At 34.5% G+C, this 13,906-nt stretch overlaps 1 protein-coding gene across 3 annotated transcripts in view; it reads left to right on the top strand.

Annotated features, from left to right (window-relative positions):
- Nucleotides 1–13,906, top strand: part of HMCN1 (hemicentin 1) — a 458,239-nt gene that overhangs the window by 162,458 nt on the left and 281,875 nt on the right. For all 3 annotated transcript variants that reach the window (XM_072830872.1, XM_072830871.1, XM_072830874.1), the window contains exons 5-6: nt 10,013–10,184; nt 12,149–12,255. In XM_072830872.1, the coding sequence (XP_072686973.1) occupies nt 10,013–10,184; nt 12,149–12,255 (279 nt within the window). The remainder of the gene's footprint in view (nt 1–10,012; nt 10,185–12,148; nt 12,256–13,906) is intronic.

The following is a 13,906-nucleotide window of genomic DNA, read 5'->3' as shown; positions in this document are numbered from 1 at the left end:
GAAAGGAGAAGGGGAGAGAGGAAAACAAGTAAGTTAGATTTTGGGCTTCTAAGGGCCTAGGTCCTAGCAATTTAGAAGTGATTTAATAGATTTCAAGCATAATTTTGACTCTATGCAATTTTCAAATTATGCCCTGGTTTAAAATGACATCCTCTGCACATGCTTAAAATGCAAATCCACTGTGCTGTCATGTGCTTGTTGAGTTTGGAAAAAAATAGGGGAAGTGATTTAGATGTATTGAACACTTAATATTTGGCTGATTAGTATCACAGTGCCAATGCTCTTTTCAATGAGATGGGAAAATCTTACAGCCTATAGACTACAATTCTTTTCTTCCCTAATCATAACCATATTGGACCAAATAGACCCTAGCTCAGCTGGCTGAAGATCCCTCATTTCTAGACAGAACTTTGGTGGGCACTGCTTCATATAGCCAAGAGTGAAACCACAACTAGTCTATATATATAGACATACATTCATATATGTATGTATATACAGATACAAATGTATGTCTATATACAAAGACATGTATTTATGTACTTATGTATTTTTATAATTTCTTTTCCTTTAATAACAAGGAAGAGTTTTATGAAATAATTGAATTCATTGAGACTTTTCCATTCTAAAATAGATAGGTATTTAGTAGAGGAAGAAGAATGAAACGAACAAGCCAAAAAACCCAGGCAAACATAAAAGGATTCAATGGAAGACATGATTGAAAAAAACTCAGTCTTTTTTTTACAGCTTTATTGGGCATAAGTGAGAAATAAAACTGTAGGATATTTTAAGTGTACATTGTGATGGCATGATATACATAAACATCGTGAAAAGACATCCAGTAACTCACACATTTATCTTTTAAAAATTATCATTTGGTAAGAACATATTTAAGTTTTAGTCTTTTAGTGAATTTTAATTATGCAATACAGTGTTATCAGCATGGTATCATTCATATGTAGTATCTGAAAAAAAAAAAAAAGAGTCACATTCTTAGAGAAGTAGAGAGTAGAAGAATGGTTGCCAGCGCTGGAGAGTGTGGGAAATAGGGAGAGATTGATAAATGGATACACACTTTGAGCTATAAGATGAGTAAGGTCTGTGGATCTAATGTATAAAAGTCAATCTTTTATATTATTATTATTTTAAAGTGTATTTTCTGGCAAACTGAATTTCCTCAGTCATTTGTGACACATTGAAGTTGTGACATGTATGAATTTTATGAAGATAAATTAATGAAATATACTTTGACACTTTAAAATAGCCAGCAGGAATGATTTTACCCTTCAAGAATGTCTGAAGTGTGCTTTTATTTTTTCAGCTGTTGCACATTAGAGAACGTCCATCCTGTTGAAGGTGTGGTAAATTTACACAGATTTTAGGTATTCATAGTTGAAAGTTGAGGGTCACTTTTATCATCAGTCCTCTGTAGTATACTCACTGAACCCAAATTTCTGAGTGCTGTTCCCATTTTGAACCGTACCCCCAACCCATATTAATCTGTATGACTTAGGTAAAATTTCCATTCCACCAGAAAGTCATTAAAAACAAAATCAACCTTGTAACATCGATCATTTCTTATTTTGCACTTTTAGCACTAGCATTGTATAGACCTGTCCTATGAATCACCAATCACATTTGTTTGTGAGCACTTACTACTAGAAAAGCTGACTGTCCAATTTTCCAAATTAAGTAAGTCTTAGGCACACACAAAGTAATACAAATGGATATTATCAGCAGAGGACCTTCTCAGAAGATCTCCAAGTGTGACATTTCTGTGGTGAATTTGCTAAAATTTGTAAACTGTGAAATCGGGGGTTTGCAACACTCTGTGAGTGGACCCATCCTCAGGAAGAGACTCGTATTAACCAAGCTTGTAGCAGTGTTGTGTAAAATCAGAATGCCAACTCATTCATCTATGATGAGAAACCTAATTGCCGTAAGTCTAGAACACTTGTATTGACATGGCTAGTGCTTTCACTCCCTGTAGGCATGTATCCAAAGGGGGAAGATTGTCATCTGAAGGTTTCCTGGAATCAGAACAAGGGGAAACTTATTCCAAGGCTCTATTCCAAGCCATTATGTATGGATATCTAAGTTTCTTATCACAGGATGATGTATTTCCTCCTTTGTGTAAGTTCTTGGTGGGAAGGAGCTGCAAGGGAAATGTCATGGCTTTAAATTCCATGATATCTCCTACCTAGATCTTTCAACTGAACTCCAGTTCTATATATCCAACCACCTCCTTTGTACTTCCACCTGGATGTCTAATAAATAGGTGTCTTAAATTTAGCATGCCAAAGCTGAGAGCCTCCATCTCATGCTCATTGCACTGCCCCATTAAATCAACTCTCTCTTCAGTCTTCTCAGTCTCAGTTAATGGCAACAGAGATGTATCATCATCACAGCCCCATGTCCAGTCCTCCGGAAACTGGACTGACTTCAGTAAACATCCAAAACTGGTCACTTCTCATTGCTCCACTGCTGCAACCCTGGTGTGGGTCACCCTGGGTCATCTCCCACCCAGATTACTGCCATGTTCATATCTGATCTCCTCGCTTCTGTCCTTGCACCCCCTAGAGTCTAATTTCAACACAGAGACTAGAGAGATCTTTTTAACACATGTCCTATCATATAACTCTTAAGCTATCAAGGCTTAGTTCAAATCTGCTTTCTAAACACAGGAATATGCAGGCTCACAGTACTACATACTTACTCTTGAAATGTAAGTGAATAGCATAGTTTACATGACCACATACCAGTTATATAATTGGGAATTCTCTGAATTAGTGTTTATGTAGAGTACAACATTTCTTAAAGGGAAAGTAATAAAATGTGCTATTTTGAAGCTTACGTGTATTTTTAATATTCAATAAGACAATTGGTTAGATTTCAGACCAACAAAGATTTTTTTTTCAAGGGGGAATCTTTGACTGCCATTGTTTACTATGACATGGAGATATTTTAAAAAATAGACCTACTTTTAGTAAATTTTATTATTGTTTTCCCACAGACAGTGCACTTCTTTATTGCCTTCATCATCCAGGGTGGACTGTTGACAATGCTAGCTTTTAGTGTACTCTTGGCTTGGGCTCTACCCCAGATGTAACTGAGAATCATTAAAAATTTTTTAGTAGAAAAGTGCATCACAGTTTAGGACAATACACTGAGCATTTGTATTCTCATCTTGCTTATTTATTACTAGAAAGTAAGAGCTAGTTAATTTGTTTTTAATGTCTATCCCATTGCTCCAACTAGATTTTCATGTTTTATAAGGCAAGAAATGTGTTTCTATTCCTTCGGTATTCTTTATAATATCCTGTACTATCCTTGAGCATCGCTCAATAACTACTTCATGACTCTAAGAATATTCTGAATTATGGGCTCCATGCTATGCTGCAGAGTAGAAATGAACTTGGACCTGGGGGGGAAAGGCTCTCCTGGTTATCCAGAGGATCATCTCTCTTTTAGCCAGAGGAGGGTTGAATGAAGCCTGCCTCTGCTACTATAGAGGGTCTACCACAAAAAGGTTGTCTTGGAAATGTAGCAAGTTTTTCTCACATCAAGTAGAATATAGATTTAAAGACTTCAATATTTTTATATAATTTAATTTTTTGATAATTTGTTGTCCAATAGTGATAAAAATATACAGCTGATCCGATCACTGTTTTACCTGCCACTCTCATTAAAAAAATCTGCATTGATTTTTGTTTTTCAATAGCTTTATTTCTGATTTATTCTTGAAAACTGCCATTTTTTCTTTATTATACCTCAGAAAATGTACAAGATTACTGGGATCAAAAGGCCAGCCTTGCTTCTTTCTAGTTGTGTGACTTACAAATTGGATCTGTGCCTCAGTTTTGTTTTGTTTTGTTTTTTTTCCATCTATAAAATGGAGATAATCAATCATACCTGTGTCTAAGAGTAGTTAGAGTTTTTGCATTTGGCAACAGAATAGAGAGCCCAGAAATAAACACACACACACACGCGCGCATGCACACACACACACACACACACACATATATATATATATATAGAGAGAGAGAGAGAGACCATTAATTTATGTTAAAGGAGCCAAGAATATGTAATGGGGAATAGACAAGCTCTTCAATAAATGATAAGGGAAACCTGGACAGTCACCATGTAACAGAATGAAACTAGACCACTATCTTATACCATACACAGAAACCAATTCAAAATGGAACAAAAACTTTTATGTGAGACATGAGAACATAAGACCCCTAGAAGAAAATAGCTAGTGAGCTCCTTGACATTGGCCTTGGTGATGATTTTTTTAATTTGTCACCAAAAGCAAAAAATAAATTGCTTGGACTGCATCAAACTAAAAGGCTTCTGCACAGCAAAGGAAATCATCAGCAAAATGAAAAGGCAACCTATGGAATGAGAGAAGATAGTTGTAAATCATATATCTGATAAGGAGTTAATGTCCAAAATATATAAATAACTCATGCAATTCAATAAAAAAACCCAACTTACTAAAAAGATGGTCACAGGCTCTGAATAGACATTTTTCCAAAGAAGACATATAGATGGTCAACAGGTATATAAAAAGCTGTTTAACATCATTAATCATCAGGGAGGTGCAAATCAAAATCATTATGAGATACTACTTCACACCTGTTAGAATGGTTCTTACCAAAAAGACAAGAAACAACAAATGTTGGGGAAGATGTAGAAAAAAGGGAACCATTGTGCACAATTAGGGGAAGTGTAAATTGGTGCAACCCCTATGGAAATTAGTATGGAGGTTCCTCAAAAAAATGAAAAATGTAACTATCATGTGATCTATCGATTACACTTCTGAGTTTTTATCCAAAGAAAATGAAAATGATTACTTGAAAAGATATATGCACCTCCATGTTCATTGTGATATTATTTGCAATAGCCACGACATGGAAGCAATCTGAGTTTTCACTGACAGATGAATTAATAGAGAAGATGTGGTATATATGTACATGGGAATATTATTCAGCCAGAAAAAGAAGGAAATCTTGCCATTTGATGGACCTTGAGGGCCATACATATTTCATTATCTAAGTGATATAAGTCAGACAAAAGAAGGCAAATACTGCATGATCTCACTTATGAGAAATCTAAATCAAAAACAAAAACCTAATTCATAGGTGCAGAGAACAGATTGGTGGTTGCCAGATGTGGAGGGTGGTAGAGGGGTGAGAGAAATGGGTGAAAGAGGTCAAAAGGTACAAACTTTTAGTTATAAAATAAGTAAGTCTTGGGAATGTAATGTACAGTATAGTAGCTACAGTTAATACTGTAGTGTATATTTGAGAGTTCCTAAAACAGTACATCTTAAAAGTTCTCATCAAAAGAGAAAAAATTGTAACTGTATGATGATGGATAGTAACTAGACTTACTGTGATTATTTTGCAATGTATACAAATAATGAATGAAACTAATATAACATTATATGTCAATTATATTTTAGTACAGAAACAAAAAATGTTCTTCCAAACAGCTAAACAAAACTCTTTAGATTTTGTTCTGGAAGGCTATGCAAAGCGATTTTACTTCCATTTCTGCTTAATACATTATACATAACAATGTATCCTTGTTTTGCAGTTTTGGTTTTTTTTTTTAAGATTTTATTCATTTATTTATTTGAGAGAGAGAGAGATAGGAGAGAGAGCACAAGCAGTGGGGAAGGGAAGGCAGAGGGAGAAGCAGGGTCCCCACTGAACAGGGAGCCCCACGTGGGGCTCGATCCCAGGACCCTGGGATTATGATCGGAACCCAAGGCAGAGCCTTAACTGACTGAGCCATCCAGGTACCCCTGGTTTTGTGCTTTGAAGCAATACTTATATCTCATTCCAGAGTGGAATAGACATATGAACTTCCTTTTAAGCATTGATCATTATATATATTTAAATACTTAAACTAATTGAGTATCTTCAGGAACACAGGGACTTATATAAAACATAATTACTGAGCTAGAATTAGTCTGGTTAGCTGTTTAAAAGGCACAGGATTTTTTTCAAATATAAGTTTCAGCATCTGTAAAATAAAGGAGCTATATTAGATGGTCTCAAAGGCCCTTTGAGATATAAACTGCGACAAATCATTAGAGAAACATTTTTGCATTAAAATTTTTAAGATATAATTAATGGTTCCCTCATGGTTTGAAACAGTTTTTTTTTATGTTAGTAAAAATGCATCAATCCAAAGATTCTCACATTATAGTTCTGTTCCATTTGTCATTAAAACAGAAGATAATTTCCAATCTCAGGAGAACATTTCTCATGGTTAGACAATTAAAGATTTTTTTCTTATATGTGACAACATAAGAGGCCAGAAATCTCACTGATGGTGATTCTATAGTTTGCAGTGATCCACTTTTACTCATATGCTGGTAAAATTATATTTTCTAACAAAATGAATTGCATCTGTTTTTAATTTGATTTTTTCTTATAAGAGGTTAAAAAAGTGGCTTTTCAGAAGTCTGTACTGTATCTTTCACAAGTAATATTATGATACATAGTAATCCCTTTGTGAAAGCCTCATAAATGTTGATAAATTGGAAATGGTATTGAGTAAACCCAAAAGTGCTTATATTTCATACCACTTGAACACACTTGCCTTATGAAAATGCAGCTAAATTAGACAGTCTTCCATTTTTATAAGAATGCCTAAGACTTAGTGATTTCTATGCATACCTAATAGACAACAGATAGGTTTCCAGTGATACATCCTAATGCCTCTGCATTGAGTTTGAAAGAGAGATGCATTTGAGGAGCCACCCAGAGATATACCATACATTTAAGAAGAATGTGTAAAAAATTTCTCCATTTATTTTGCATTTCACTGTTAAACTTGAACTACTATGCACTTCTTTTTTTCTAATTCTTTTTCTCCTTTTCAGTTGATAATTAGTCATAGCCATATTATATATTTTGCCATTCAAACAAATGTTCTGTTGATTTATCCATTTTTACTTGTCCTCTTCCCTTTTTCATCTCTACGCTAGACATGATTCTCATGGTTTTTTATTATCAGTCAAATTTATCAATTGCTTTCTTAGGCAGTACACCAATCTTTTTCATTTTCTTGAGTTAGGCAGCCATGTTCTATGTATAAGAAATAAAAATGTCAACACTCTAATTATTAAAATGTGTTTTATTTGTGGTTAGTGTTCACAAGTCTGATTTCTGTAGCCACATGGACAGATTTGATCATATGATCCATACATTTCTATTCAAGCATGAACACCAAGAACCCATTTTTTAAATTTGACATCTGCTGCTTTAGACAATTATGTTGATGTATGCTACATTTCTTTTTTTAATTTTTATTTATTTATGATAGTCATACAGAGAGAGAGAGAGGCAGAGACATAGGCAGAGGGAGAAGCAGCCTCCATGCACTGGGAGCCCAATGTGGGATTTGATCCCGGGTCTCGAGGATCGTGCCCTGGGCCAAAGGCAGGCGCCAAACCGCTGCGCCACCCAGGGATCCCGTATGCTACATTTCATATGTAAAATTTCAGTGCCTTATAAGGTTAACATTTGAATAAATGTAATATTTTATTTTTAGAGGTAATTAATTGTAACAAATTTGATTTTTCTATTCAATTTATAAGGTTTTTTGTTTTTGTTGGTTTTTTTTTTGTAAAATACCACTTTCACTGTATGAGTCCTCTGCTTAGAGCCTTTCAGTAATTTTTCACTGGATTGTTTAGGATAAAATCCAAATATCATATCCTAACTTGGTGACAATTCATAGTCTACCCTTGACACAAACTCCCAGCCTCATCTGCTTCTCTTTCTTCTGAACACTTAACTGTAGCCACTGGGCTTTATTCATGTTTCCAACATATTTGGAATACTTGTCTTCATGTATTTTTTCAGGTCCTCTCTTCTTAGAATGACTTTGCCTCTCTTTTTTTCATTTACAGAAATATTATTTGACTTTCATGAACGAAGTTTTTTCACTTGGCCTATGAAGCCATTGCTGAAATATTCCTTTAGGGGAATAGAAGGGAATTGAAATATAGTGGGAAGGAAACATATGAATATGTACTATTTGGCAACATATGACAGGCACTTTACATACGTTATTTCAACAAGGGATCTCTGTTTCATGAATTACCATATTATTTTATTTAAGAAGGCATCATCATTATCATCATTATGACCAACTTCATGAACATTGGTGCATATCCCACTTTTATCATGTATAGAGCATGCCCCTTGGCATTGGGTATACAAAGATGAAAGAGATGTGTTTGGTTCTTGACCCTAAAGAAAAGACAGGAAGATTTATTAAAAATTAATAATATATAAAATATGCAAAAAACTTAGTGAATACTAGTTCAGAGAGGAAGAGTATTACTAAATATTGACTAAATTCTTGCTCAGTAACTGGAAAAGTACCTCGAACCATAAAAATTTGTTTTATGAATGAATGTAATTGCCTTACCATTATTACTGATATGAAAATTTGTGTTAGCCACTTTCCTCTTCCTGAGGACAAACATCAAGGGATAGTTTTTATGGTGAGTGAAGTTATTACACAGTATTTGGTTTTTTGATTAACTGACTTGTGACTACCACTGTTGTAATTTTAAAAATGTTTTTGTTTTATTTAATTTTTAAAAAGATTTTATTTATTCATGAGAGACAGAGAGAGAGAGAGAGAGAGAGAAACAGAGACACAGGCAGAGGGAGAAGCAGACTCCGCAGGGAGCCTGACATGGGACTCGATCCCAGGTCTCCAGGTTCATGCCCTGGGTTGAAGGCGGCGCTAAACCGCTGAGCCACTGGGCCTGCCCTGGTTTTGTTTATTTTAGATAGTTAGGCTGTAGGTTAGTATTCAGCTCTGTTTAGTGTTTTATGAATAATTATAAGGGAAATTACTCATAATAGGATATAATCTTGAAAGATGTATGAACCAGAGAAAGATCAGAGGTAAATTAAAGATTATCATGATTTAGAATTATTGTAGTAAGTTCAACTAATCAGTACATGTCTAGACATGCACTGTTTGTTTAATGAGAAATGAAATTTGCTGTCGCAGAACACTTCTGAAAACTAGAAGTCTTCCTTGCTCACTGTGAGGCATTAACATGTTTTTATAACCCATTTCTTAATTTTTCCCAAAGACTAGTTTTCAAAATACACTATGTAAGTTGGTTCTAGGGGCACCTGGGTTGCTCAGTGGTTGTGCATCTGCCTTTAGCTCAGGTCATGATCCTGGGGTCCTGAGATCGAGTTTCACATTGGGCTACCTGTGGGAAGCCTGTTTCTCCCTCTGCCTATGCCTCTGCCTCTCTCTCCATGTTTCTCACAAATAAATAAAATCTTTAAAAAAATGATTCTAATCTGAATTTTTTTATGTTTTAAAAATACAGTGTTTTTTTTCCATTGTTTTTGGTACTTGTTTATTTTATCATAAAAATGAATATTTTGTTGGCATTGCAATTATTTTTTAATATTTAATATACTACAATATATACTATAATATTCTGCATGTAATTACAGTATACTATATTCTAATAATTCGTAGACCCAATATATTGAAATTGGATTAGATAATTTGCTAATTATCTTTTTAAAAATTGAATCTTGAAGGAAGTCCAGAAAGAATAGAAAGTAAAGAGACCTCGCAATAATGGCAATACCATGTTTTTTTTTAATAGGTTCTTATCATTTCTCTTGAAAAATATAAAAGTGTCCGTAATATCTCTGCATATTTCACTTAACTGGCTTTTGGATACCATAATCTCATTTTGAATATATTATTCCAGGTAGAAAACATGAAATATGAGAATGGGTTCAAGTAGTGTTTTATTCTTATTCTACTACAGTTACAGGATGTAGGAAAAGGTTTCTCTTCACTATGATGGAAATAAACCTCACATCAGTACGCAAGTGCCTGGTTCATGTGATTAACCAAATTGAATTACTACATCTGGAAGTTGTGTATGTATAAAACTATAAATGTTTCTGATGTCACTCACACTTCTTCTTTTCTCTTATAGGTGTTAAAATGGGTAGAGGAGGCAGTGCAGTCCTCTAAAGTTCACCTCTTATCAACAGATCATTTGGGACAAGCTGTAAACACTTGGAAAATTCCTTTTGATCCCAGCCTTAAAGAGGTTACTGTGTCTCTGAGTGGCCCTTCTCCAGGGATTGAAATTCGCAATCCTTTAGGTGAGATGTATCAAACATCATATAATAAAATACAAAAACCATGAAAAGTGAAAGTTATTTGTACACTTATTTATGTGAAGTTAATGCTAACTTTATGAATAAATTTGGTAAATTTAAAAATAATTAGGAAAGATGTTTAAAAAGATAAGACTTAGTCATAAGTATTATTGAATTAACATGAGATTCAAAAAACTGAAATTCCTAATAATTTAAACAGACCAGATTTAGTAACTTAATTGTAGCTATACTACTCAAAAGAAAAAAATGTTTATTTTGAGCCTGAAATTATATTTTCCTAATTTATGTATGAGTAAATATTTCACAGTAACATAGTCTGTAAAATTCAGTATTTTATGTTATTTTTAGTGAATCACATGAAAAATCTCCTTTTAGAACAACTGCCTGATTTTTTAACCATATCATCTTCTTGGTAAGATTTAATTTTACAGAGGACAGGTAAAGATCACATTCATATTCTTATTAGAATAATGTTTTAATTTACTTTGCTTCCTCAATTATGTTATAGATCTATGAATTGGCATGAATGATTCCATTCCTAATTGAATATGATAATAAGACTTACATTGAAAAGTAATATAGTAAAGACAAACTTAATATTCCCTAGTATTTGCATTTAGAAATCTTCTTACCTATTGACGTTTGCAAAATATTATTATTTCCATTGTGGCTTTAGTGTGTTACTTTTTTAAAAGCTATTTATGAGGATTTATAAATAGAAGGAGAGTTGCTAGCTTTCTTATTTATTTAGTTTGAATCTTAGAATATAGCTAATCCCTAAAAGAATACAGTATAGGAAATTGTCCTCAAAGGCCACATTCATACTATCAGTCAAATTGAAATTTACAAAACAAGCAAAACCTATTTTTCAAGACTCCTACAGGTTTAGCTGAATTAATGTGTTTGTTCACTGAGATAGCATTCCATTCTAGTATCCATGCTACCCAGGAAAAATTTATAGTTTTTACTACATGGATAATTAAAAATACCCATATCCATTGCATGAGGTTTCTATCACTTTAAAAAGTCATCGACATCGATATTTTAAAGGTTATTTTCAATGATTATAAAACTTTTGATGCAAACATAGGATTCTTATGATTTTTTTTAAAGATTTTATTTTATTATTTATTCATGAGAGACACAGAGAGAGAGGCAGAGATACAGACAGAGGGAGAAGCAGGCTCCATGCAGGGAGCCCGATGTGGGACTTGATCCCAGGTCTCTAGGATCATGCCCTGGGCCAAAGGCGGCACTAAACCACTGAGCCACCAGGGCTGCCCTAAGTGATTTGTTTTTTAATTGCAGAAGTAATCCATTGGACTGCCAAGAGTGAAGTGAATAACTAAACTATGGCTTGCTTCCAAATTTGTTTTTCTTCTTCTCTAGGTCCCAACTATTAGATAGTTCAGATAAATCTCAGAGCAGTAGAAGATGGCATCATGCTACTTCATTCCACTGCCTCCTTTAAATCTGACAATGAAAACCTTCTCCTCTGCTTCATGGAAACCAGCTTATCATTTTGTGCTTCACGCACAAATATGCCCAAGGCTCTCATGTTAGTAATACCTTGAGTGATCTCCAAAAAGACATTTATTCTGGTTTACTGTTCTTGCCATCTGTTAAATCTAAATGTCTCTAATGACTGCACATAACTTCTCAGTAGCCATAATAATCATTATCTAGTTTGGCTTTGGAAATATGATTATAGACTGCCAATTGCTATTCTTAATTGTAGACCAAATCTGCATAGCAAATGGGAATCTGATACTTCAATTCCAATGTCCGGAAACCATAAAATTAAACATATTTTAGATATAAATAAAGTAAATGTTTTGAGCTACAGGCACAAGTGTCCTTCAGGTAATTTATACTGGAAATGTATACAGCTAATACACATAGCTGAAATAAAGATTGTGCTTGTTACCTTTATGTCTGTCTTTTAGGGAGGCTGATAAAAAAGGGATTTGGCCTGAATGAGCTATTAAATATCCATAACTCTGCCAAGGTAGTGAACGTTAAAGAGCCAGAGGCTGGAATGTGGACAGTGAAGGTATGATTGTTTTACAGAGCCTGTGTACTTTATTTTGATGTTGGCGTTGTTTTAGAAAGTATATAAAATTATTTATTTATATCTTCTCTCGCAATCATGAAGAATGCTTTTACCAAAAAGCAGTATATATAGCACATTTGTAAAGATGTCTTGATCACATGAATTTGCTAGTATTAAGTTTTGATGACCATGAAAGGCATTGAGGTCACCACAGAATACATTTAAATTTCTCAGATAGCTTCCCAATAATGAAACCTGTAGATTGATTTTTATTTTCCACCTCCTGGTTCCAAAACAGTCAGAAATGGGTCCAGTAGAGAATAATAGTTAGGATCATAGGCTCTAGTATGAGGTCACCTGGGTTGGACTCTCAACACTGCCACTTGAAAGTCATTATTTCCTTAAGGCTGTAAGTTCTCTGTGCCATGGGTTCCTCCTCATAATGTAGAATAATATCCCTTTACTTCATAGAATTGTGCTGAGAATAAAATTAAGATGACACAAATGAAATGCTTAGCATAGTTCCTGAGACAAAGTAAGCACTCAAGTTCTGTTGGCTATTGTTATTTGCTGGATCTACATTCACTGCTTATTTTAATACAAAATGGTATTTGGATCCTAAAATTACATTAAGTAGTATGTTCATTCTGAGCATTGTGTTATGTATGGTAGCATGAATGAGAGAACATACAGCCAGACTTCAGGATACCATAAATTGAACTCCAGTTCTGCTGCAAATTATATATGTGACCCACTGTAGTGGATGTTCTGAATGACTTGCCCGTATTTCTCAGGCTTTTCTGTGTACTCTGGCCCACTTCCAACTCCCGTATCTGCATTACTGTGCCTAAGAGGGTTTTTTTTTTTCCAGAACAGAAGAAGGCTGTTCTGCTAGAGAATGAAACCCCTCAAGAGCAGCTTTCAGCCTCTGTAGGAGGAATAAGCTTCAGTTGACAACATAGGAGCAGGATTAAAAGCACACACTTTAGGGACTGCTTTCTTTTTCCTGTATCACTTCCCCTCTCTTCCTATTAGCATCCTTTGTGTCTCCCAAATAAACACCTTGCTCTAGAATCCTTCTGGGATAACTCAAATGAAGGGACCCCTTGCATCATTCGCTCTTGCTGTCTCAGCCTCTCTGCATTAAAAAAAAAAAATGAGATTCATGGGCTCATGATTGAAATGGTAGTAGAGCTGCTGTGAAGGTGCATGGAGGTGTTTATACCATAGACACTTGCAGCGCCATTTTGAATGCCAGTTTTTGTTTGCTTTTTTCTTTTCAAAAGAATACCCATGTTAAGTTTCCCAGCTTAAAGAATGAAAGTTTCCATTGTAACTCCATTCAAGCCCTAGAATATCAGTTCTTTATTCTCAGAACGCTCAGCCTTGTAGGAAAAGTAGACACTGTTAATATGGATTTTTTTTTTGTAGGTGGATAATACTGGATAAGGGTACAGGTGAAAAGACAATGTGCAACATAATGGTCCCATCTGCCTGTTTTCTTCACCCACTTCCCTTCACATACTAGTTGCTGAATATTTACTGAGTGCAGTAGATTGATAATAAAATAATGAAGAGTTTTACTCCTGTATTTTAAATAAATACGGCCAAATTTGATACTTTAGCTATCTCAGCCAGTATATGACTAATG

The sequence above is a fragment of the Canis lupus genome, chromosome 6 (genome assembly GCF_048164855.1).
Source record: "Canis lupus baileyi chromosome 6, mCanLup2.hap1, whole genome shotgun sequence".
Taxonomy (NCBI): Eukaryota; Metazoa; Chordata; class Mammalia; order Carnivora; family Canidae; genus Canis; species Canis lupus.
Note: the sequence above shows the minus strand (reverse complement) of the source record. Positions and strands in the feature narration are given on the sequence as shown.